This window comes from Ambystoma mexicanum, chromosome 11 (genome assembly GCF_040938575.1).
Source record: "Ambystoma mexicanum isolate Mex_15411 chromosome 11, UKY_AmexF1_1, whole genome shotgun sequence".
NCBI lineage: Eukaryota > Metazoa > Chordata > Amphibia > Caudata > Ambystomatidae > Ambystoma > Ambystoma mexicanum.
The window spans coordinates 547,923,874-547,949,572 of record NC_090934.1 but is presented as its reverse complement, the minus strand read 5'-3'; the positions used below and the strand labels follow the sequence as shown (position 1 = coordinate 547,949,572).

Below are 25,699 nucleotides of genomic sequence, written 5' to 3'. Positions count from 1 at the left end.
TCGCGCATGTCCCGGGTCAGAGTGGACGATCAACTTTTCATTGGTTACGCTGGAAAGCGTTTGGGACAAGCTGTGACGAAACAGACTTTGTCTCGTTGGATTATTTTTGCTATCTCCGAGTGTTACCGCTTGGCGGGTAAGGACCCTCCCTCCGGCTGGCTTGCGGGCCCATTCTACCAGAGGAGTGGCTGCGTCTACTGCCCTGCAGAGGGGAGTTCCTATTAGTCACATCTGTGATGCAGCCACCTGGGCTTCAGTACATACTTTTGTACGTCACTATTCCCTCGATTACATCAGAGGGCAAGATCTGGCCTTTGGCAAGGCAGTTCTCTATTCCGCAATTTGATTGGGCATGCTAAATTTGTATTCTAAATTCTTTCCCACCTCCTTGCTTGGTGCTGCTTTGGGAGTCTGTCATAGATATGGAATACGTCGGAGGACCCAATCCCCTCGAAGAACAAGTTACATTCTTACCTGGTAACGTTCTTTCGATGGATGGTCTGACGACGTATTCCATAACGCTCCCTCCCTGCCTTCCCCGCTGCAGAATTTCTTTTGCGATTGCAGCTTGTATTCCACAAGGCCTTGTGTGTCTGACTGGCAGAAAACTGGTGGCACACGTTCTGGGAAAAAACTATAACTGAGGCTATGGGCGTCGTGCGTCCTACTTATCACATCGGGTGACGTCAGCCGTCGGAGGAGGTCCTCGGGGACGGCGCATCGACGTCATCGACGCAGGACGTAGACGCCAAAGATTTTCCGAAGCAGCACAGCTGTGGACATTACCTGTCATAGATATGGAATACGTCGTCGGACCATCCCATCGAAAGAACGTTACCAGGTAAGAAAGTAACTTGTTCTTTTCCCCCTCGCCCTATTAAGGGTATGATGTGTGTGTTGGAGGGGAGTCTTTCACTGGTCACCTGAATTGTTTAAATGGGTTCACTACATTGACCATAATTCCTAGAGACTGCACTTGCATTTATATTGGTTTCACCTGACATGAATGGCAACGCAGCCTCCCTGATGAGTATTGCAGATGCGAAAGTGCTTGGTGGAGTACAACATTGCAAGAAGGGAATCAACCCTGTGAACTATTGGGTAGATGATTGGGATTTAACCCTGTGAATTTTTTGGACATTTGTTCAGGTAATATATTGGCCAGGAATGGGCGTACGCGCCTCGCCCCTGCTTTTTTGAACTATGTACATTCTATGGTTCATGATTCAATACATTAATATATTTACATATCCTAAATAATGTGTTCTATTCTCCTGAATATGTCTACTAAAAATCCATATAGGGCTATTATGAGTGATACACTGTCAGCCCCACATCAAACGGGCCCAAAAGGTCTCCCCCAGGTCGCTTAGTTGAGTGGGCATAACTGAACTGAAATGTTTAACTCTAGTGTCTTTGAACTGAGTGCAGTCGAGAACCAGAATCTTCATGGTTTCACAAGTGGACATGGAGTCACACAATGTACAGTGTGACCTAGTCCCAGCACCTGGTTTCCAGGAGCCTATTAGCTCTAATTTGGGTTGTTGGTGGAGATGAAAGCATATATATAATGCTCGTATTTTAATGCTAGGGAACAGATGCAAGAATTTGGGAAGATCCTCCCTATTTCTGGGGAACCTTGCATATTCGCTGTAAGACTTATGACGAGATAAATTGCCAACTGCCATACACCACTCCATTGTGAATAGTTTTCTTTGTTGTAGCAGATGGCCTAGAGGTCAATTCCTCTTCCAAGGAATTAATAGCCTCTAGGATGTTCATGCAGTTTGCTTTAAACACGTTTAGTGATAGTACGTACTGGTTTGTTACCAGTTCACCCAGATCCTCATAGTTGTAAGGAGAGGGGGGGGGGAATCATTTGTAAGTAATTTGACAATTGCCTCTATCGGGTCCTCGCCTGAAGGGAAATCGGCCTCAATTTGCACCAGATTATTCCGTTGGCAATGGAGTTGGAGAGGCCCAAGGTCTTTCCATATAACCCCTTGAATGGTATTTAGGTATCGGCCCTGGTCGAGAGTTGTCAAATCTAGCCCGTACAAGATGGGTGGCTCCACTTTTGCCAAGTAGTACTTAATGGCGGAAAGGATTGACAATTTGTAGAGACTAAAGATCAGTCTTTTCATTTTGCAGATTAAAGGCATAGATTTTTCTCTAAGCCGAGTCTTTCTTATTTCCAATTTACAGGTGTTCATAAGGTCGTAACCTAGCTACCCTCTCCAAAATCTGTTCTCACACGTTCCATATCATTACTTTCGGTTTCACTTTGTTTGAAAAAAATAATGATCTTGGTCTTCTCTCCATTAATCATGAGATTATTCTTGATAATGTTTGCAAGTGTGAATGCCACCATTTTAATCTGTATAACCTGGAATTGTGCAGTACTGTGGAGCACTTACAAGCACTTTGTGTTCAAGGGGCATAATCACAGGAAACTTTGTGTAGTTGGGCGGGCTCCAACATGGGATTTTGATATATATATATAGATTGAGTAAACCAGGCAGAATTAACTCTATCTAGGCGCAGGTGGTACTTCATTCATGATATCTTTAAAGATGGCTCTCAGCAAAGCTCAGATATATATATATATAATTAATTACATAAGTAGCAGGTTTATTTAAACAAAAGGTTTTAAAGAGATTTCAGACAACAGCGAAATCGGTAATGTTGCATAACAGCAAGGGTAGCAAATTTCTTAATTTTGGACCCTAGTCTGAAAACCTTTGCTCACCCCTGAAGGAGCAATGAGACGGGAGTACCACCACTGCCAACTTATTGGAAGATCAACTTGGCCTGTACCAATTCAGTTCATGAGCGAGATAAGGAGGTGCAAGATTATGCAGGCATTTAAAAATCAAACCCAGAAACTTAAAATTTATTCTCTCCCGAACCAGGAGCCAATGTAAGCATTTGCGTAGGTAAAGATATTCTTTTAGGAACTTTAAAAATGAGACCAACTGCAGCATGTTGTGCTCTCTGAAGCCTAGACGCTTGTTTCACAGACATCGTGCAAGTAAACTGTTACTGTAATCCAGGCATGAATTAATGAGTGCACCCATGACATTGGCATGATCCTTTTGCCGGTATAAAGGGAACAGCTAGGCGCAGGAGTCGGAGAATGAAAGGGACTGCACTTTTGCATCAACCTGGTTTTCACTGCTAAGGTTTGCGTGCCCGATTCTTGATTTTAGAGGCATACTCGAGGCTCATTCCCATCATTTATGGAAATGGAGGGAGTTTAGAAGTACCTTAAAGATGATTGGGGCTCAACAAAGCCACTTCTGATTTATTGGCATTCAATCGCAATTGATTATGGAGTTACAGTACTATCATTGGTTAATAGGGGGCGCTAGGTGTTCTGGCACCAACCAGCATGTTCCCAGAGCCGTATAGAATCACACGTGGTTAACCGGTAGCACTCTGCAGTTCATAAAGTCCAAAACCATCTGGAGCATATGCAGAGGCTGTGATTGGGCCTTTTGAAGAGGGTCTCAACAGGGCCTTTTGCAGGGATGTGTTTGTTCATTTTCATTTTTTCCCATTTTAATGTCATTTGTTATGGTTCTCTTTGTGACTCAACAGTGGAATCCTTTTTTTGGTTTGGACTATTAGGTGGCGATTAAACGCTACCTATAAGGTGAACCCACTGCATTTGAGAACAGGTAGGGGGAGTTGACGTGAAGATGGACAAACAGTTTATGGGTGTTTGGTTATTTACCCACCAATTGACTGCCCATGGCCATGCTAATCCTTCTAGGCATTCCCATCTGCTCCTTGCCCCTCACACGCAAAACACCCCCCTCCTCCCAGGATCTCTTTGAGCTCGCTTTTTCGAGTAGTAAAAATAAGATTTTAGGGAAGATGAATAGGTGGCTGTAGAGTTTTTCTGGAGATATTAAAGGAATGGTTTGGTCAAAAAATGTTATTGTCCCTACGGGTCGGCCATGTGTTTTAAAGCCTAAGTCGCTATGGACCTTACCCGAGTTTTCGTCCATTAAACGCACGCGAAAACAGGCACCAGGGCGCTGCCATTTTGTGATAATCCTATCACTTGCCCCATCGCCCTGGCTGACCTGCTTTTGCGGCACTAAATCATATCCCCCGCCCCTGACATTATCAAAACATTCATATTCCCCGCCTCTCTCTGTGACATTACTGTGCTGAGTAGGCAAACGAGCCCAGTCGTCTTCTACGCGACTTCACACAGAACCCGGAAACCAACACAGATCAACTCACAACACAGCGTGCCACAATTCGGAATACGAAACTGTACTTTAAAATCAAACAGCAATACGGTATATTTGGTAAAGTACATTTATTTGACATTAAATGTTTAGAGAATATTCAGCAATTGGCATATTAAATCAGAATGGAATTTTTTTTTCTTTTTCCTCGATCTGCAAATCCGGAAAAGTTTATCGTGAGTCACGCGCTGTTCCTTTATGGTACACAGGGTGTTGGTATTTGTTAAAAGAAGCACTTTGGACGCACAGTGAACCGTAAGGCTGTTCCATCAACTAGGCACTAGGCCACCGTAAAGGTCGATATGTTGCTTCTAGCCGCTAGTACCGTGTAAGGGCATATGGCCCCTTGGCGATCGTCCCATAAAATGGTCAATGTAGTGCAGTTGTTTACAAGAAGCTGCAGCTGGCGGTTGAAAAATCCATCTGCCGGGGTCTGAAATAGGTGGCAGTGGCCGTACGGTAGGATGTACCCGTTTAGAAAACATAAAAATTGAAATTCGTCTCACCAGCCGATCTTTATTACTATTATTCATTTTATTTATTACGGGCGAGCTGAAACTATTTGCTTGCGAGGATAGTGCAATGGAGCATGTTCGGCTCTAAAAGCAATGCGAAAACTAACAAAATAAATCGAGGGAAACACACAAACTAATGATTTTTTTTTACCGTTGAACCACTGAGAAACGACTTTGTCTACATGCGTGTCGAATGGGCACATGCATGCCCATGTGCCCAGTAGAAAGACGATCCCACAAATGTGGTACTTGCTATTCATTCATTCATTCATTGATTCATTCATTCCGGTATTAAAGCATCTAAAGAGTTACTTACATTATATTTGCCATTTCCATTGTATCTCTGCGTAATGCAGTCCGTAAATCCCACTGTGTTCGTGCCAACGATTTTTCATATACTGAACTAACATGAAACTCGGTCTAGTTTCAGAATTTTCAGCCTTATCGTCTTACGTTATTGCCCCCCTCCTTCAAATGAAGTCCTTTCGGCATGGTCCCTGTCTCTCAAGGTCAAAAAACAATAGAACCTTATACTGCCAGTGCGATTCGCGGGCCTCTTCAGCCCGCGAGCAAAAAATCAAAGCCACTGACCTTCACTCTGCATGAGCGTACATTCTTACTTTGCAACATCCCGTCTAAAGCCATCTGTGAGAACTTGAATTTTCGACTCCATGTTTGTACTAGGCCTCAATGTGCAAATGCGAACTGGCTTCTCTCCCATCTGCAACGCCTTGCTTGGTGCGTTCTAAGGCCCCCCAATTTTGTCCTCGTTGTCCGCGAGCTTTGCAGCCCTAGAGAACCATAACTATGGAGACATTGACTTTTTGGGGGAAGGTCAGGGAAAGTATAAAGTACCTGAGGAGTTTAGTTGAAAGTGAGATTTATTGTTTATTTGTTTTATTATTTGCAATACGCAAGCCTCCCCTCGGTTAACAGTACGCAGCATTTACATGAGATTGTGAAACTTAGTTACAGCAACAAAAATATATACATACACATATTCACAAGGTCAGCGATATGAGGTGAATAGAGAGAGAAGTCAAAGATGACACCCATGTTGTTCGCCACCCTGGATGGTGAATGGAGGGTTTAGGGTTCGCATACTTTGTATGAACACTGTACAATAACATTATTTTCAAAAAGACAATCAGATTACAATGATTTATTTAAACCGGGATTTGAACTTCTCAACGAGCTCTGCTTTGGGTGGACATGGCACAGTGGCAATGTTTCGTGGCAATGCATCAGTGCTCTGCACAGAAACGCTCAAAATTCCATATCTGTGCTTCTCTAGTACACTAACAATAAGGCCTTTAACAAAGTCGAACTCCATTTCCTCATATACTGGTTTTACCCCCCATTTCTTAGTTCTTTTCCAAAGGTCGTAGTGTAGCGAGGCATCCCTACATTTCCCGTAGTCCTAGACTGTTCACGGCCCACATTCTCGTTATGGGTCAAGACCGCTAGTAGAGTCCTATGTTTCATGCCCTGTAAGCTGAAATGCAATCGCTTGGGCCTGTATTGTGGAACACCTCCAATTCTCCTGTGTGACAGAATTCTGTCAGTCCCCTCAAATCTCTTGATAGAGTTTTATCGAAAACAATCTTCTCAATGGCTTTGTGTGTAGGTGAAGATGCAATCAACCACTTCTTCTTCCGTGCCTCCTCTGTGGACAAAGGGCCATGTTCACATTGGTGGAAATGTTGGTTTTCTGTCCAGCGGTGAACGTTGGTACAGTGGTGCATCAGTGACCGCCATTTTTCAAGTAGGATTTCCACTGACCCTTCACAAGTTTTGGAGCTCCACCAAAGATGGTTGCTGATAGACTGGGACTACTGTGAAATACTTTCAAAACCTTTTTCTTTTCCCTGCATCCGAGATTTTCTTATTTATTGATTTAGCAAGATGCCATACTTCAAATTGATGTTTAATATGTGGGATCTGCTCTCTCATTGTCTTGGCAATTGAAACATGTCTGCCGTGGCTATGAGGTCGATGTGCATTCCCCTTGATTGTAGATATTGCAATGATTTTATAAATCCTAGTTTCTCCATGGCCACTGAGGATTTACATTGGCAAACCTGCATGACCACCGAACTCACAATTTTCTTACTAACCATGTCCTGAAAGTGGTAGATGCAGTACTTGGCAGAAAATCCAGGGCTGTCACACTGTCCATCGCCAGCTAGCCTGAATCGTTTCCTTTCGAATGTACTAGCTAGAGACAATTGTTCAATTTTCCAAGCATCACTAATGGCCGGAAACAGATAATCATGTTGGTATTTGTAGTACTGCTTTTTAGAAATGAAATGGAGTCCCACAAACTGAAAGAAAGACACTAACTTTCTAAAACTGGACCCACTAAAAAGTGAGGCAGCTGCACACATTAGATTGCCTGCTGGCAGCTTCCCCAGCATCGGTTGTGTAGACCATGAGAATGCATGATTTAATCTACAGGTGGCATGTATTTTGATGTTACTGCCTTGTTGTTGATGAGTCACATGAATCAATGGCTCCCCACATACTTCCCCTCCAACTGGATGCCCACATTTCAGCATACTTACAATATCCATCAAACAACTGTTGAATACTATGTATTTGCCCTCTTTCATTAGACTGTCATCCGGCGTGAAAGTTGTTTCGGACTGTGCCGTTGAGGATATATCAACACATTTTAAAGAAATATTGCTGATATCAAGTTCTGATGCGTCGTTGGGTGCTGCTGCTGGTTCATTCTCTGTCATTTCAACATCTGTTACTTCAGCATTGATGGGAGAACACAACAATGTCGACAGCTTTTTGGGTGGCATTTTTTTGGCGGGTGTAGATTGTGTGAATTGATCTGCGACTACTTCAGAGCTATCTTCAATGCATTCAGTATCATCTTCTTTTGGTGGTGCAGTCGAACTGTAGCAATGGTCCAATACAACTTTACTGGATTCTCCGGACACATTCAATACGTGTTCTGGCCATTGGACATGAGCATCTCGAGTCTCAACACACCGCGTCTGAATTAATAGTTCCTCCATAGTGCAAATGGTCTGGCAAGCAACAACTCTCATTTGCTTCACAGTCTGTGTATGTATAGTTCGTACACCCACGGGTAACTAGAGGACAGATTGGAAAAGGGATGTTCATTTTAAACACAATATAAAGTATAGTACAATTGACAGGAAAAAAACATAATATAGTCCCCAACACAAAACAATTCCTAAAATTATGAACTGTTTGTAACTAACCTTATTTTTGTTTCTTTTCTTTGCAACTTTCTTGACTCGAACTTCAACATCTGCACGCAGTTGCTCCGATTCGTTTCCGCATGTCTTCCATTCCTCTTGCGCTGCAACGACTATATTTTCTGGATCCGCACAGACAGCACGGAATGATGCTCCATCGACTCCCTGAAACATAGTACTTTCATTACTATGTATCACAATATTGAAAACATAAAACACACGCGAGGACGAAGATACAGGTACATCTCAATAGCTAAACACAAATTAAACATTCTGTAGAACAATCAAACCACAAGTATTTGAGCTCTGATGATCTAGTTCGATGGAACTGTCAGTATCCATACCTCTGGCTCCGCATGGACTGCCATGAATGGTTGTATTGGAGAGGAGGTATCAGCAACTCCCTGAAACACAGTACTTGCATTAGTATGGTTTTCAACATTGGAAACATAACACACACTTGGGGTCGACGGCACAGGTACATATAAAGAGATAACCACAAATGATGCATTGTCTAAAACAATCGAGGAATATCTAAATATGATCAGATTTCATCAACTTTTTTCTCCGATTTATTTACATCTGCATCATCTAAATGGGATGTTGTTATTGTAGTGGAAGATCTGTCGTCTCCCTGAAACACAGTACTTGCGTTAATAGCGAAGAAAGTATAGCAAATGGAATCACGTTATATGATGACGCTCGATGGAGCTGTCAGTATCCTTACCTCGTGCTACCGAAGAATATGTAGGGATGTTGTAAATGTAGTGCGCACTTCCGAAAGCTGTTGCGCCGGTTGGTATACGCAAGGTCCCGCTTCCACTTCCCCTGGAATTACTTGAATGTCAGGCTCCGCATCAAGTGCAGGGGTTGACGCTCCAACTGCCTGAAAGATAGTACTTGCATTAGTAAGGGTTACAATATTGAAAACATAACACACATTTGGGGTCGACCGCACAGGTACATATCAATGGCTAACCACGAATGAAACATTGTGTAGAACAATCAAACGACAAGTATTCCAGCTCTGATGATCTAGTTCGATGGAGTTGTCAGTATCCATACCTCGTGCTGCTGAAGAACATCTAAGGATGTTGTCAATGTGGTGGACGCTTCAGCATCTCCCTGAAAGACAGTACTTGCATTACTATGGATAACACTAATCATAACTGAAAACAAACACCAGTGGACGATAACTAGCACTAACCAAACATTCAGTAAAATAATTACACAATACAATAAAAATATTACTTGACATGCATAAAACAAGTCTGTAGCAGAATAGCCAAGTAAGATAACCTGATACGCGCTAGAAGTGGTTGATAACTGCAAGCACGTCACGGATGTAGAATGTTCTTGCTTCAGATTCAAGGGATAGTCAAGCAGTTGTAAAGGTAAATTATTGATTGATAATGAAATGCCAATATTAAAAATTGCCATGTAAGGAGACAGAATACTTGAGAGTAATGCTATTGAAAATGCGCAATATAGCACAGTTCCCTGTACCCATATATAGATTTTGTTTGTGGGTTATGAAATCAAAAAAGAATATATTGATAAATGTCATTATTCAAAAAGCTATACACTCATATCAATGTCGAAAGTATTACAAGGGACACACCTAAAATATCAATGAATCCATTCTGCTACCTACACACTACCGCAAGGCCTAAAGCTAAATCCGGACACTTGACTCACCAGTGGCGGAATGTGGACGAATAGAGTGGGAATAGCGTTCGCGAGCAATTTTCGTGTCGTTCGCCGTTTATTCTTCTTTGTTACCCAAGATGATGTGTACATGTTCGAGGAAAAGTGCCGGCTGCAGATGCGGTATTGATCACCCCTCTTGTCCTCTAAGACTTGTTGGACTCTACTTTCCAGCTCATCCAGTGGATATCCGCAATGTCTGACCCATTCTCTTATTCGATCATCAGTTTTCTGGAATACATGCATTGTAGTGCCTTCAGATTTAGCATGGGTCTTCGAAGGGCAACCGCTAATCGAACAGGCAGGCATTGTTGAAAATTCTGAAAAGTAAATATCGACATTATTATACAATCTTGATGAATAAAAATGTGATACAAAAGTAAATGAACCATACAATGTTCAATGCAAGGTTTGTTTTGGTCGCAGGAACTATACCAGTCATCATGTGTGGCTTAGTATTTGCATAAATTGCAGAATTGTATAAATGATGTGACTAAACTCTGAACATGTGACTCGTCCCTTGGATGTTCTGTCTTGCACGAGAAGGAAACATGCTTACATTATAGACTGGACCCCCGAAGGATGATGCAATTCGATGACAATTGACACAGATGAAAATAAATAGATCTATTGGTAGCAGAACAATGGAAACTCAAGTCAATATCAATGAGACCAATGAACATAGCACTATTGAGTACTCTACTCGCAAAAAGATAGAAATTTTAAAATCAACGAAATAAGATTAGGATACATGGTCTTACCTTGACCAACAAACAGTTGGATTCAGCAAGCAGAGCAGTATGTTGCAGGAGAACAGGTAGATGGCCACAGGTAGCACACTGACGAGTTTGCTCGAAGCGGTCACAGAAGTTCACGGATAGCACGACGACGAGCAGATTAGCGTGGTTCTCAGGTAGCACGTTCAGGAGTTGACTTATAAAGCACAAAGATGTTCTCATGAGACATATCAAGTGGTTTATAAAGTATTACAAACAGGGGTGTGTTTGTGAATGAATGACGTGTGTATGTTGTGGTATTATGTGGTTTGCTGGGGGCCAGCCAGCGTGAGAGGGGGGGTCCTGGCCAGACACACGGGGTCTGAGGAGGCCATGTGAGCGATGGGCCCTTGGCGTGGGATACCTTTGAAGTGTACATGCTGTTTGGCACCTTGGCCGTTCTCGCCCCTGACAGCCCCGCATGGCAGCGCACATCCACTGGCGCGAACAGACTTTGATAGAGGGGGGTGGGATGGATGGGCCTGGGGTGTGCAGATAAGGCACAGGAAGACTGCTGAATGGAGACACACTTATGTGGATTGCAGGGGGGCAGCTTGCTTCAAGGGGAAGCCCTGTCTGGAGACAGAGTCTGAGGAGGCCATCTGAGCGATGGGCCGTTGGCGTGGGATACCTTTAGAAGTGTACTTGCTGTTTGGCACCTTGGTCTTTCGCCCCCCTGACAGCCCCCCATGGCAGCGCGCACCCACTGGACTTGTTATGGACTTTTGTTTTTGTTAAACTAACCACGTTTTTTATACTTTATATAGTTATACTTCGCCTTTGATAGGGGGGGGGCGTGGATTGATGGATGGATGGATGGATGGATGGGCCGGTGGGCGTGCAGACAAGGCACAGGAAGACTGCTGAATGGAGACACACTTGATTCATTTAAAAAATCAAAACAACCGTTGTTAAAATATATGTGGTGTTTTATTTTGTTTCTTTTTTTGATGGCACGAAAATACAAAACTTTACACATTGTACAGGTCAGGTTGCAGCACAGCGAGGGAAAATCCCCTGTACTGACTGCTGTCACTCGGGAAAGTTTCTCTTATGGCACGAACGGCACAGGTGGGTATTACTCTTCGAACGCGGTGTCCAAGCCTCCCGTGAAGCCACCATGTAAAGGAACGATAGGCCACCAGCCGGTAGCACCCATGAAAAATAATGATACAAACTGTTTTTAAATGACCAAGATAAGTTGATTAAACGTTTGTTGTCAATGACAATTTTTGTAACTAATGGCATTCTGCTCGGACAAATGTTATCTAGACACTGCACACTACTGAATGACTTTCATGCGTTACAATGATATGTAGATATAATTTTGCATATAGGAGACGACCATGAAATAGTAGTGGCATCACAAGCAGATTATACTTACGCGTTACTCGGATTACGAGGACGAACAGTTGCGCGAAGTTCGTGCATAAGCACCATCATTATCCTCAACACGGACCGTGTGAGGCAGGCTGCCCTGAAGTCTGGCAGCTCGGTGATGCATTGCGGTCGTGGCTCGCCTTCCGAAATGTAGGCCACGCATCCCGAGTTTTCACAGCAGCAGCAGTTCTCCTCCTCGGTTGGCATTAGCTTGCACCGATTGCATGTGCACCACGTGGAAACACCGTCCATGCGACTAGGTCCAGTGTCTTCATCCATTGATTCGTCCTGCCAGCTGCCGTCAGACGCCCCATCGTTTTCGCGTGTTTCCCTTTCCAGAATTTCCTCCTCTGTACACTCTGGCTCGTACATGTAGGGCATTATTGTAGCCATTGTGTGGTAAACAAACTAAAATAATGTATAGCGATGGTACAGGTGTTCACACGCGCTACAAGCGGCAAAGGTAGCTGACCAGAGCACAGAAACAAGTCACAGAATACTCAAAGTAATACAGAGAGAGGAATGGAATCGAAAATCTGCTGCTCTGTGTTGTGAAACTGTCTGTTTATACTTATTGAGGAAAGAGGCGTCTTGCCATTTCCATGGCGACACGTCATTAGCTGAAGCGCAGAGATTGTTGACACGAGACGTGCTTTGGCGTTGTGAAATGGCCGTTACGCGTCTGCTGATGACAGGCTCAGAGGCGGGGATATGATTTAGGGCCGAAAAGCAGGTCAGCCAGGGCAATGGGTCAAGTGATAGGATTATCACAAAATGGCAGCGCCCTGGTGCCTGTTTTCGCGTGCGTTTAATGGACGAAAACTCGGCTAAGGTCCATAGGAAATTTTTCTAAAATCGAGCGATTTAGGCTTAAAAACACATGGCCGACCTGTAGGAACAATAACATTTTTTGACCGAACCATTCCTTTAACTTGTTCTGCCATCCAGTGCTACATTAATTTGTAATTAGTAAGCAGTTACTATAGTGGTTTCCTGTAGGTTTATGCTAAAGCTTTCCTGTATACCTTATGGGGCGTGTGTGTGCTTATTTTGGCTAGTGTGCTTAATCTTATTAACCTGCACGGATGTGGACAATTTCTGCAGTTCTTTTGTCCTTATGTAATTTTTATGGTATAACAGATTTTATTTAAATCTTACATGTTGTGCTACATTTGGTTTGTTACAGTGGAATGTTATTATCTAGTTCGTGTTTTGATGCTCATTGCCGCATAAACTTGGACTTCCTAAACTATTCTTATATTTGGAATGCATCGTGTGTTACATGGCTTAGGTTTTTATTTATGGCCAGGTCACTTCATTATGTGAAAGATTTCGGATGAACATTGATCCTTGCATGTTCATATCATTATCACATCATGTCTGCCACAGTGTAGGTTTGCATGGTAATGAATCCCAGGTTTGTTGTTGAGCGATTGTTCATCCAGCCCATGTGTATTTGGTTTTCCTCACCATGTGCGCTAATTATCGTTTTGCATGGGTGCGAAAGGGCATGAATTCCCATGTTTAGTACGTTGCTTCGCTGTGCGTTCTGGTTGAAGTTTGGGTGGTTGCAAAGGGGGAAACATTCTGTGTATGAATGGGCATCAATCCAGCGACGATCCTACTGTGCACGGGCTTGTGTGTATGTCTGTGCCACTGGATCTGAGGAGCGTGAGCTTCTTATGAGTTGCATACGTTTCCTCCTTGTGTTGCATTCTCCATGGGGTGCACTTTCTTCTTGCACTCTCCTTTGGAGTCTGTACCAGTTTGTTTGTTGCCTGCGTTAGGTCTTCCTCATATCCCCCTGGCAGCGTCCTTGATTTCATTGTTCATTTCTTGTTTACTTGCTTTTATATTCATTTCCATATGGTCACGGGACCAATTAACACATGCCTAATGATGTGAATTGCTGTCATTGCTGTTTGCTTGTTCCTGATTGATTGGTGTCAGTGACAAACGTGACTGCTTATTTGCTTGCTTAGTCCCCGTGCTTGAGTTTGGCTATGTGTCAGTGTTCTTGTGCAATAGGTTTGAGTGTTAGGTCGTCTGTGATGTTTTCATGGTGTGGATGGGGGTCGGATCTGTGTGTTAGTTGCTTTGGTGCTTATGAAGAGCTACATTTCCTTTTGTTAATTTTTCAAAGATGGGAGGTGTGTAGAATCGCAGCTTCTTCTGCCTGCATAGTACATGTGAAAGGTGTGTATGATCAACGGAGTATGGAGATGAGAACTCTCATACCATACACGAGTGTCAGTTTGGGCAGATGGGAGTGACGGATCATCGGGTGGGTTGCCTCTAATTTGGTCTCCAATTTATGCCTTTCTACTTGCAACTACTGCTTTAAATTAAAACTCCTGTTTTATTAATATCAACCTCACGTAATTTGCCTTCTGTTGTTGTTACGTGTGTAGTCGGGGTTAAGCTATGAATTCCCATGCACATATCAAGGATTTCTTCAATTGTAAATGATCTAGGAATAAGAATTATGATTTTTGGAGAAGTAACACATGTGGATTGAATCAATGTAGATGTTCATGTCTACCCTGTTAGCCATGCTTCAGCAAACGCAAGCAGTACCAGTGGAAGATGGGTCCATCCTCTGCATCGTCATCTGAGTCAGAAGCAGCAGGAACATGGTGGAAGTGTCCCACGTGTGCTTGCTCAAAATCGCCATCTGCCCTTATATTGTATGTGCATAGTAGGAAGTACTAGTTCATATTCACCATTGTTGGGAGTCCTACATTCTTGGCTGACACCTATCTTTCTTTCTCAGGTGATAGCCCCAGCAGCACTAAAAGCATGTTCAGAGTTGATGCTGGCTTCTGAACACACTGGATAGCTGATTACTGCTTGCTTAGTGTAGGCCACTACTCCAATTTGCAGAGGTTCTTCATGTGCAGTCAGCATCTCAATATCTGCAAGCTACTGCGCAAGCATTTTCTCTCCTCTCATCCATGATGTGGACAATTGTTCTATTGGGTTTGCCCAGGCTCCATATGTGGCTAAGCCTTTCCAAATGGGTTTCTTTGCTTTGTACTCAACTTGGGAATCTACTGTAGAAAAAGATAGAGTTGAACTTGTGTTGCTGGGTTCACTCGTAACAGATGAAGGGGACACTGGAGAAGCTGTTTATCAACACTTACCTGAAAGTGTGGTGCCACTTGGATTGATGTGTTTTGGAGTTGGAGAAAGAAGACATTTCTCCAGTTTCTTTCCTGAGAAGTTGTGAGTGAGACTTCTCAAATGTACCGCAACCGGATCTGCGTCTTGCATCTTGCCATATTGTCCTTTGGGGGGAAAAAAGCAAACAATCGTAATCTGTAGTATGGGATTAAAATGATGGCACAGATGAGCTTCTGTAAGCCAACCTCTAAGTCTTATGTTCTTGGCATTTGTTTCTAAGCGTGGGCGCATTACATTGCCCAGACCAAGAGGTTAAACATCCTTGTGTCCCTTCATTTCCTGCTTCATTGTCGTGGTCAGATCTTTTAGTATGTGAACCAAAGCAAGCACCTCACTGATGGTTGTGTTTGTAGAGATTGTTTAGCATATTCAAATGGTGCTAGAAGCATGAGGAGCCATTCCACGAGACCCCAGTGCCTAGGAATCAGACATGGATGACCCTGCTTCACCTTTGTGTTGCATGACCTACCCGTTAATAGCTTTGTGCTGCCCATAGAGGTATTGAACCTGTGGTAGGGTTATAGCACATCAGGTGTTAATCTGTTGTATGAGGCGCAGCAGGAGGAGGCCATTCGCATTATGGCCACAAACCTTGCGGCATATTGCCATTACTTTGGCATCCTCTGCCTGCCAGGATGCTTGCTGCTGTTTGTGCCTTCTCCATGGGAAACATTAAACACGTTTCGTGCTGGCAAGTTTTTTTCCCAGGTAGCAGATTTAGCAGGGTTGAGTGGTGGGTTGTGCCGTTGCTTAGAACTAGCCCAATGTACGATGATGCACATATAGTCTGTTGTCTGTCCACTGTTCTAGATGTCCATTGACACATGACTGGTGTGCTTGGCTGGAACAATCAGTGCTTTTCTGATTGTTGCTTACAGTGTACTGTGAAGATCAGGCACTACAATTGTAAACAATTTTAGTTTCCCTCCATACATGATATTTTGGAAAACTGGCATTGACAAATTTCCAGAATCCTTCAGTGTGCACCAAAGAATACAGCAGGAGTTGAACTGTCAACATTTTGGACCGCTTTCCATTGGAAAAATGCCCAAAGTCATGGCTTTGGTGGTACTTTGTAGACTTGATGAAAGCAGTCTTGATGATGGATTGTTTAACAGTACTAGACTGTGAAAGTGTGCTGCCAGACTTGCCAGCAGGGGTGCCCGTCTCACTAAGTGATGATCACGAATGAGCAGGGTATTCATTGCTGGGTTGCTTAGTGGAAGGTACAGGGGGCCATAGTCCTTGATTACATGATCACATCATGATGTGCTGTGACAAGTCCTTCACTACCATCTACTTCCTCGATTAGAAGCACTTTCCCTTCAGAAGTAGTTTCGGCAGTCAACCCACTTTCCTTTTTCTCTGATGAGCATGCCTTTTCCCTCAATTTTTGTTTTTCAAGTGACTGCACAGGCCCCAAGTGCCTTAATGTGTGTCTGGCTTCCCATGAGGCACATCATGTTTGCAGAGCGTGTACATTTCAATGTGGTTATTTTCCTTATTAATAATGAAACCAAATACAATCCCTTGATGTGGGCTTTTTCACACTGGCAAAGTCAGTGACCAAGCTCCCTATTATTGGACACAAGCCCCACCACCGGGCCTAATAGTTGTTAATCTATCTGTTCCCGCCACTGAACGTGCGGTCATACTTGGACTACTTGCCCTACTTTGACTTAATATCTTTTTCTTGGTCAAAATAATGGCACAGACGCTGTTTGCTTTGGGCTGCGCTTTGATTGTTCCGGCGTCCAACTTGAACTCAGGACCAACCACTTCACCGTTCTCAATATCACTAGTGTGTCAACAATTTCGTGCATCCTCCATTTACCAGGGCCTGAAGGAGTCCATAGTTGGTCACTGCCGTCGTCATCCTGATCAGGTGATCGTGAGGAATGGCTGCCCTTGTTTGCGCTATCATGGCTATTCACAGTCTTCTGAAGGAATTGCATTGTCTGTAATCACAGCGGGACCTTTGTTTTCCCTCCTTATGTAACTATACCTCATCAGTGAAGTGTCTCAAGAACCAAAGCACCAGTTAACTTCTTTTTCCCATGATTCATATCGGATGATGCCTTGTGCAGAACTTTTTTTGCTGCCAGTTACAGGACAAGTGGATGCACCGGTATACCAGGTGGTGGCTGCTGCATTTTCTTTAAAATTATTGGTATGGTTTGATCCCAGAATGTTTGGTTTTCTTGGAAATGGTGGGCACCTTCTTGCCTGCTTCTTGGGAATCATTTCACAGACAGTGGCCTCTCAGGAAATTGAATCTCTTGATTCCATTAGTGAACCTGCATGGAAGAGAAGCAAAATATTTGAGTATGCATGTACCCCTCCTGAAATTCTCTCTAACTGGTCCACCACTCTGCAAAAAGTTTTTTTTAAAAGTCACCTATAATTCACAATTTGTTTGCTAAAAATATTTTATTACTAATTTATATATTGAGGTATTACACAAATGTGTGTGGGTCACGCAGCAGAGTAAAAGATGCATCCAGATTCTTACTGCCAAGAGGATGTATGTAGTCTGTTACACATGCACAATACTGCCATGAGAGAGACCTAACCTGCTGGCTACCTGCAGTACATGTCATGTTCGTCTCTATCATCCTTTTGATCTGGAAGTAACTGGTTTGTGATATAATTTCCGCAAACACTTTTTTGTGGGAATTACTCTGCACCCATTGCTTTTGTCCGTCGGGTGGGGTTAGCAGAATTTGTTCTTCAATTATAGCTGTTTGCTGAGGGGATATGATATGGCATTTATAACGTGCCTATACACAAGTGGGGACAGAACACAGAACCTCCAGAGTACCAATTGCAGCACTGATAACCAATATGCATATTTATATGTCTGCAAAACCTGATTTGCAGGCATTTATGATGCCGTCAAAAACTTGGCAATTTCATGAAGTTTGGATGGCGGGTTGGAAGGAGGAGTCGGACAAGTTAGGGACGTTCTGACTTTCCTTTAATGAACTTATAAAAATAAGGCCTATCTGTCCATACTGCTAGAGGGGTTTCACTACCTATCTAAAGGAACTAAAGGTGCTCGTTTGTTGTCAGTAAGTCTGAAAGAAAAACGTTTTCTTTTCTCTGTTTAAATCTAATTCTACCTGACCCTACCACTAATACAACCAACTTCCTTAAACTAGGACAGGGGAATGGCTTAGTTACCCTGCTATTCTGTTCTCTTCTGCTCCTGGTAGTATCTTCATCAATGTCTGTCTCTCTTGTGTTTGTTTCCTAACACGTTCTTCTATAATAGCCACCCGATATCTCCTTGATTAATTCTTGTAGCACTTCCACAATATGTGTTCTCTATTTAGTGATGTGTCTGTGAAAACTTTCCTTGTAATATTTTCTCACAATCTTGTCTAAACTTGTAGACCTCTCAAAGTCTGTTACTCCAGGCTTTCTCAGGTTGGATGTGGTTTGATCCAATCTGGTATCTCATATCTCCTGGGTTCTCGTTATGTAACTATCTTGTTCACTTGAGTCTTATTTCCTCTCCTTTATTACAGGATTGTATGCCATACTTTCTTCACTCTTGACATTTGAACTCGTAGGGTATTTTCCCTTCTTTGAATGGTCTTTATTCCCAGTCTTTATCCACTTCCCACAGCCGGTTATTTGTATTTCTCTTCATCTACTTTGCACAGTTCCATTTGTAGAGTTTATATTCAGTATCTCGTTGTTCTTACTGGGTAAAACGTTTCTGTATAATGTTGCCCCGCTGCCTCCCGCTTCTTTCTCCCCGTTACATCTCTGTATGCAGGGGAGCATTGCAGGGCAGGGCATGGCATTTGCTCGGGTATTCCTCTTCAGCATTTCTCTTCTTGTTCTTAGATTTCACCAGTCTCCCATTCTCGACTTGCCTTCTGGCTACTGCCGTATACGAGTGCTGGTGTTGGGAAGCTGTTTGTGCTCCCTTCTCTGATTGTCTTGGTGTGGTTTTCTGGGCGTCCTGCTCATCATAAAATGGACGTGGTCCTGCCACCACCTAGTATAGTATTCTGCTCTCCTGCCTCACAATGGTTTCGCTGTTGTGCCAGCACAGGACCTCCAGTGTGTCGGACTGACAGCCTTTGCCTCCTTGAAAGTCGTGGGCTCCACAGCTAGTCCAAGGTCCACCTCTCGCAGGCCTGATCATGTTAGAGAGCGTCCTCTGCACACAATACTCTATTCTCCTCCTTGGTACTCCACTCGTCTTAGTTAAGTACACACCTCTTCTTAATACAAGCATTGACAAAGGCAATAGCTCTGGCTTTGTACATGTAGATTGTAAATGCTGCAGAACAACAAAAGGTGTATCCACTACATTTGCAGAGCCTGACCTTTTGGCTTTTGTCAATACTTGTTTGATAATTGGGAACACGTCATCTTCAAGTGTTTTCTTGTAAATGAAATCCGCTTTAAATGAAGCTGATCTTGCCTGTCCGTTCAGAAAACATATGTTGTTAAACAGATAGTATTATCCCAAACAATTACTTTAGGTGGAAGAGTAAAATATGACTTTGTATTATCGAACGTTGCCAGAAACTCTACATGTGTACTGCAAGTGAGCATCTATCCATTAGAAACTTACATTTGGTACAGAAACGTTTTCTGATGTGAATACTTTTCCTCACATGTTGAGCTAATTTTCTATTGACATTTGTTTTTATAGGGATGCCCTTAAATTGCTGCAACAGAGCAAAGTTGATGAGAAGATCCCTCCACCGACAATGGCTTCCACTCCACTGCCACCCCATCCTGCTGTGGTGCCCACAGCCCTTCATACGGTGCCAGGCTTAACTTACCCAAGGCCTTCGGTCCCACCAGTTTCTGTGCCCGGACAGCCTTTGACACCGGTAAAAGCTTTTGGCCAAAAGAATGAATGAATGAATGAAAGTATTGCAGTTTATTGTACTCGTGACCTTAAATAAGAAAAAAAACCTCTGACTGACTTACAATAAAGTGTGTATTTATAATGCAAACAGAATGTAAATTGAACGACACTACATGATTCAGAACATCCAAATACAAGCAGGAGCCTAGAAGGGGAATGAAATAAGATCATGATCGTATCAGGCATATAACTAAATTGTGCTCATCTTTCTCCTTTACTGATCTTTGCAATGTCAAGTGCCTTTGTTCCTTTTGATTTGAAAAAGTAAGCCCTGTACAACTTAAAAATCATTAGATACTCAGGATAATTTTGATGGTATATGGGAGTGTGCAGCAAAGATTTCCAGTCCTATTTGTGTAAGGGTGAAGAAGTAAGACCGACAAGCAGGGGTCATTGTGTTTGACATCATGTTTGATTTAAAGTGGTAAATGAAACGAAAACCCTATCTTGCCCTAACTGTAAGAGGCGTTTCCCTGCCTCAAACAAAAATACTATTGTTACTGTCAGGATGTCCAAAAGCAAAGGTCCACAGTCTGATGTCGGAATCCTGTCCCTCACACTCTATATTAAACTAAAAATCAGTTAGGAGTTTTTCCTAGTCCAGAAGAATGACTCCCTTCCCCAGGACAAAGACCGATCTGGGTTTGCCAGTGTCAAAGTTCAGTCTCAAGTGTTAGGGGAAATGCCGTCCTTCCCCTGCCTTTCTCGGGCTTCTTGTACAGTTTCTCAACTTCTGGGGGATTATACTCCTTCCCCAACCGGCCTTTCTCTGGTTTCTTGGCTTGGATGCTTCCAAGCTGTGGTGGGTCCCTGACCCTGGTTGGCAGTCCTGGTTTCCTTCTACCAGGCACTACGACAAAGAACAGTGGCCTGGATGCTCCTCCAACCTGCAGTGGGGTCCCAGACTTGGGCTGGCAGTCTGGTTTCCATTTCTCTCAGGCCTCGTAGTCCCTAACACAGAGTTGGTTTACTCGCCTCCCAAGTTCTGTATTCATAAATATTACTCTCAAAGTTCTCTTTATAGTTTCTTGGTCTCCATGCAGACTTGGTTTACTCTCCTGCCAAGCACTGCATTCTTATGTCTTGTTCTCACAGTTCTCTTCACCTTTCTTTTTTTTTTTTCAACATATATATTTTATTTATTGTCAAAGAAAAGACACAACAGTCAGACAATCGACATCAGTATTAGCAAAAACATAATTTATAGCACAGTTCATTCTTTGCGGCATCTAGCACTAGAACAGGGGGGACCAGCGGTGGAGAACTCTGCCTGGAAATAGTGCTTCATCTCAGGGTTCAATCCAGCCAGCGGGTGGTTGGGGTTTATGCATAAGTCCCAGAAAGTGTTCTGCGTATGCCATGAATGGAGCCCATGTGTTTCGGAAGGGGTTTAGATTGCCCATGCGAAGTGCTGTAATCTTTTCCGCTGTGACAATGTCCCAGCACTTAGCCCACCATAGCGGGATAGAGGGTCCTTTGGGGTGCTTCCAAAGTCGGGCGAGGGCTATTTTGGCTGCTGTTAACAATTGTGTGCACAAGCGGGCCATATTCCCCGATAGTGGCATGTCCCCGTCCCCAGTGTCCCCCAGCAGAATAATTCCGGGCTCCCAGGGAATGATGAGGCCTGTGATTGTCTGGATGTGATTCAGCACTCCTCTCCAGTATGTGCTGCTTTCGGGCATTCCCAGAGAAGATGGAATAGCGATCCCTCTTGGAGACAGCCTCTCCAGCAGTTTGGTGAGGGACTAGCGCCTGATTTATACAGCTGGGATGGCATGATATAATACCTGTAGCATACCTCATATCCTCCTTCCCTATTGGTAACACATTGGGTGCTTTTGTGAAGCCTTGTCCATATTCTGCTCCATGCCTCTGGCTCCATGGGGGGCCCCAGGTCTCTCTCCCAATTCACCATATATGTCCAAAAATATCTTTCCTTTGCTTCTGGGTTTGTCTTTTCCAGAAGTTTGTAGAGAGCGGATATCTTACCCCTCGGATGGGAGGATGTTAATGTGAATTCCAGGGACGTTAGGTCTCTAGAGCCTCATTCTTTGACGATGCGCTGGGAGATCCAATGGCGGATTTGTGAGTAGCGAAATCTTTCCTCCTCGGGGACTTTGAACCTCGCTTTGCAATCTTCGAACGCGAGGGGCCGGCTCCCCTCAAGGAAGTCCGAGATCCTGTGATTCGCGTTGTTCTGCACCTAGCAGCTGGACGCTCACCGTGTCTGATCCTGCATCCTGACTCCAGCCACGCCCGCCTCCATCCTGGAACACCTGAAAGGAAAGGAAAGAAGAGAAGGGGAAAAGGTGAACAGAAGAACATTACCTGCTTCTGCCCGGAGTCCGGAGTCATCACGCCGGCGATCCTAAGGGAAGACATTTATTTTAAAGACGCATCGCGTTGCTCGCTGCAGCGCCGCGTTCCACTCACCTGTTCACGAGGCATCTCCGTGCTCCTTAGCGACCATCTGCACGATCCGCCGCATACCTGCGCCTAAGGGGGAAGAGAAGAACAAAAGGTGAGCAAAAGGAACATATTGAGGAAAGCCAGATTTTCGCCATAAGACTTACCTGATTATTGTTGGGAGAATCTTTCCTCATCTCGGGTCGGCGCCGCTTCTTCAGCAGTACCGTACCCCGGCCCCTATGGGGAAAAAAGACACACGCATTAGTGGGTGAATATAAGGACATTAAAGGAACCATCCATCATAAACTCACCTGAGTTTACCTTCGGCGAATTGTTTCCTCTACGCGAAATCTTCACTCAGCACCTGTGATAAAAGGGATAAGAGACGGACTACTGAATATAAAGGCAAATAGAAAAGGAGGCCAACTCCTGAACATTTACAACAGTATACTTACGGCACCTTGCCAGGAAAGTCAAGTAAGCTTGGATCCTCACCAATCCGAACACCAGTGAAGTAACTGGATATAATCGCACCCCTGCACCAGAAGCAGGATGGAGAGCTTGTTCTTTCAAACCTTAAGGTGAGAGTTAACGGGGAATTTTGGAGGTGGTCTGAGGAGAGTGAAAGAGGTAAGTGGGAGGCCGACGCGCTACTCCGCAGGTAGTTAATCCCATTTCTCTATCTGCAGAAGGATTCTCCTGCGAGTCAGACAAGCGAGATTTGGGGGTCCTGTCCAGTCAGTCTTCAGAGTTCTGCGCATCACCTTAGAAGAGGCCGCAGCAGTCCAGACCTGGTCAGCGTCTCCGTGGGAGTCAGGTGAGCGTTACAGTATCTCATTTTCTTGATGACTTCCCCGATAAGGACCGGATGGAGTTCCTGTCTTTTGCCCTGCATCTCCTCCAGGAGAGCCCCTCGATCTACCCCCGGGAGGCCAAGTCTGGCTCGCAGAGCGCCCAACTCAGCGCAGAGTTTACCCTCGATTAGGCCCCTCTCCCGTTTACGTCTCGAACCCTCCGCTATGAGAAGGCCCCTGAAAATGGCCTTTGCGGCATCCCACACCATGGACATATCAGTCTCGCCGGTGTCGTTTGTCTCAAAATAGGCCAGCATTTCCTGCCTCATGAAATCACGAAATAATGGGTCCTTGAGGAGTGTATCATTGCAACACCATCGTGAAGATCTTGGGGAGATGGGCAGTGACCAATTCGCTATGAGGAGTTCGTGGTCCGACCAAGTTATGGCTTCCACCTTTGGCTGTTGTGCCACCCAGTTCCCTTCTTCCGAGATTAAAAAAAGGTCGATTCTGGTGTAGGTGTAATGAGGGGGCGAAAAAAAGGTGTACCCACTCTGGTTGGGGTTTGCTGTTCGCCAGATGTCCACCCAATAGTGCTCCCCCCCCCCCCCAGTATCATGGCTCCCTCTGCCCACTCATCCATGACATGAAAGACCTGGGTGAGGAAGTGTATTTGTTTTGAGTTGGACGCGTATAGAGTGGCCAGGGTAACACGCTCCCCCTCACAGGTTCCTTTAATGCCCAAAAAACGACCACCAAAACCCCTCTTGGTTTCTATGTCTGTGAGATGGAACGCCCTGCTCAGGAGGATACCCACCCCTTCCTTCTTAGAACTTCTGTGTGAGGCCCCGATGTCTTTCCCCTTGATCTTCGATTCCCTGCTTTGCCTGTAATGTGTCTCCTGTAGGAAAAGAACCGTTAGGTGTTTACGGAACATGTTGCTCGTGAGAGATCTCTTATTCTGGGAGTTAAGGCCCTTGACGTTCAACGTGCCTATCTTTGCTTCAATCATTGTCATTTTTCGTTACGCGCACTGAACTCGCCTCTAAGTGTCTGCTACTCGGAGCCTGTTGCAAAAAAAGTGTCCATAGTTTGAGCTGGTTTTCCTGTTCCCCTTGAGCCCCACGGGGGGCAATCCCTCTCCTCCCCCCTTACCCGTTTTGTGGGGTGTTCGCCGCTGGGTCCCCGGGTGGGGATGTGACTGGCAACAAACCACCAGGGTTGCTTCCCTGGCCCCGGGAAAACATTTTCTTAGGTGTGGCGCTTTCCAACATGTCTCTCTTCGTTAAGTACCGGCCCTTTCTGATCCGCGGTTGGGAACTGGCTGTAGTGACTCCCGAGCCAGGCCCCCCCCCCTGCCCTGGTACCTGGTCATGTCTCCTTTGCCCCTGGCGGGGCGTGTCACAGCCTGAGGCCTGGAGGGGCGCCGGCCGTTGCCCGTGTGGAGTCGCTGTGCAACTTCCTATGAAACCATACAACAGCCTCTGCAACCCTGACCAAAGTCAATTAAACAAAGAACTCCCCACAGGTCGTGGGGCGAAAACTCTATGAACGGCGGGCTCCGTGAATCGTCGCGTGCTCCCGTGGGGTGTGGATCAGGCCTTCTGTGCAGAAAGGCGAGCCTTGGTTGCTGCTTGTACGCTCATATAGGATCTCCTCGGTCTGTGGGTGGATGTTTGGTTTTTCGGAATTTACGTGAGCCTTTGACCTTTAGCTTCCCCTGGGAGAGGTCTGGGCCTCAAGGAGCACGAGGGCGGTCTCCGTTGGTTTCGTCCCAATTTTCTGATGGTCCCGCGATGTTGCCTGTGAGATCTTCGGTGGCCCTTCGGATTTCGGCCTCGGTGACTAGTTGGTACCTCTGGCCCTGCCATTCGAATGCTAGGTGGAATGGGTGGCACCAGCGATAGTGTGTCCCCTTTTCTTGTAGCCACCTGGTGATAGTGCCGCATTTCTTTCGCATCTGGAGACTGAGGGCCGAGAGATCCTGGTAAATCGTCACCCTGGAGTTACCATGTTGAATATCCCATAGGGTTCTAGCCCTCCAACACCCTAGCCTTGTCCTTATAGTAGTGAAATCTTGCAAGAACTGAGCATGGACCTCTACCCCTCCCCCCCCCCCCCCGCCGGCCAGATGGACTCTATCAAGCAGGAGAGTCTCCCCCGAGTCCAACTCCAGGACAATCCTGATGATGTCTTGGATTTTGCTTTCAAGTCCAACCGGGGTCTCTCCCTCCGTCTCCTCCAGGCCAAAAATTCTCAAGTTGTTTCTCCTCTCCCGGTTCTCCATGCCGTCAACCTTGAGCCGGAGGTCCTCCTCATGGCAGTGCAGTTCCTGAAATCTGGTTTCCATTTGTTCCTCGAGGATGTCCGTCGATGCCTGGTTGCACTCGACCCCTTCTACCCGATCCTCAAGCGTTGAAACCTTGGCCGTGAGGTCCGCCAACTTGGCCCCCCATATCTGACCTCATACCCCTAATCTCTTCTAGTATCGTTTGGATGTTGCTCTGTATGGCATTCATGTCCGGGGGTTGCGAGGCTGC

At 44.8% G+C, this 25,699-nt stretch overlaps 1 protein-coding gene across 1 annotated transcript in view; it reads left to right on the top strand.

Moving 5' to 3' along the window:
- PDHX (pyruvate dehydrogenase complex component X) overlaps positions 1-25,699 on the top strand; it is a 1,431,343-nt gene that overhangs the window by 1,066,510 nt on the left and 339,134 nt on the right. The window contains exon 6 of the mRNA XM_069623364.1: positions 19,735-19,918. Within this exon, the coding sequence (XP_069479465.1) occupies positions 19,735-19,918 (184 nt within the window). The remainder of the gene's footprint in view (positions 1-19,734; positions 19,919-25,699) is intronic.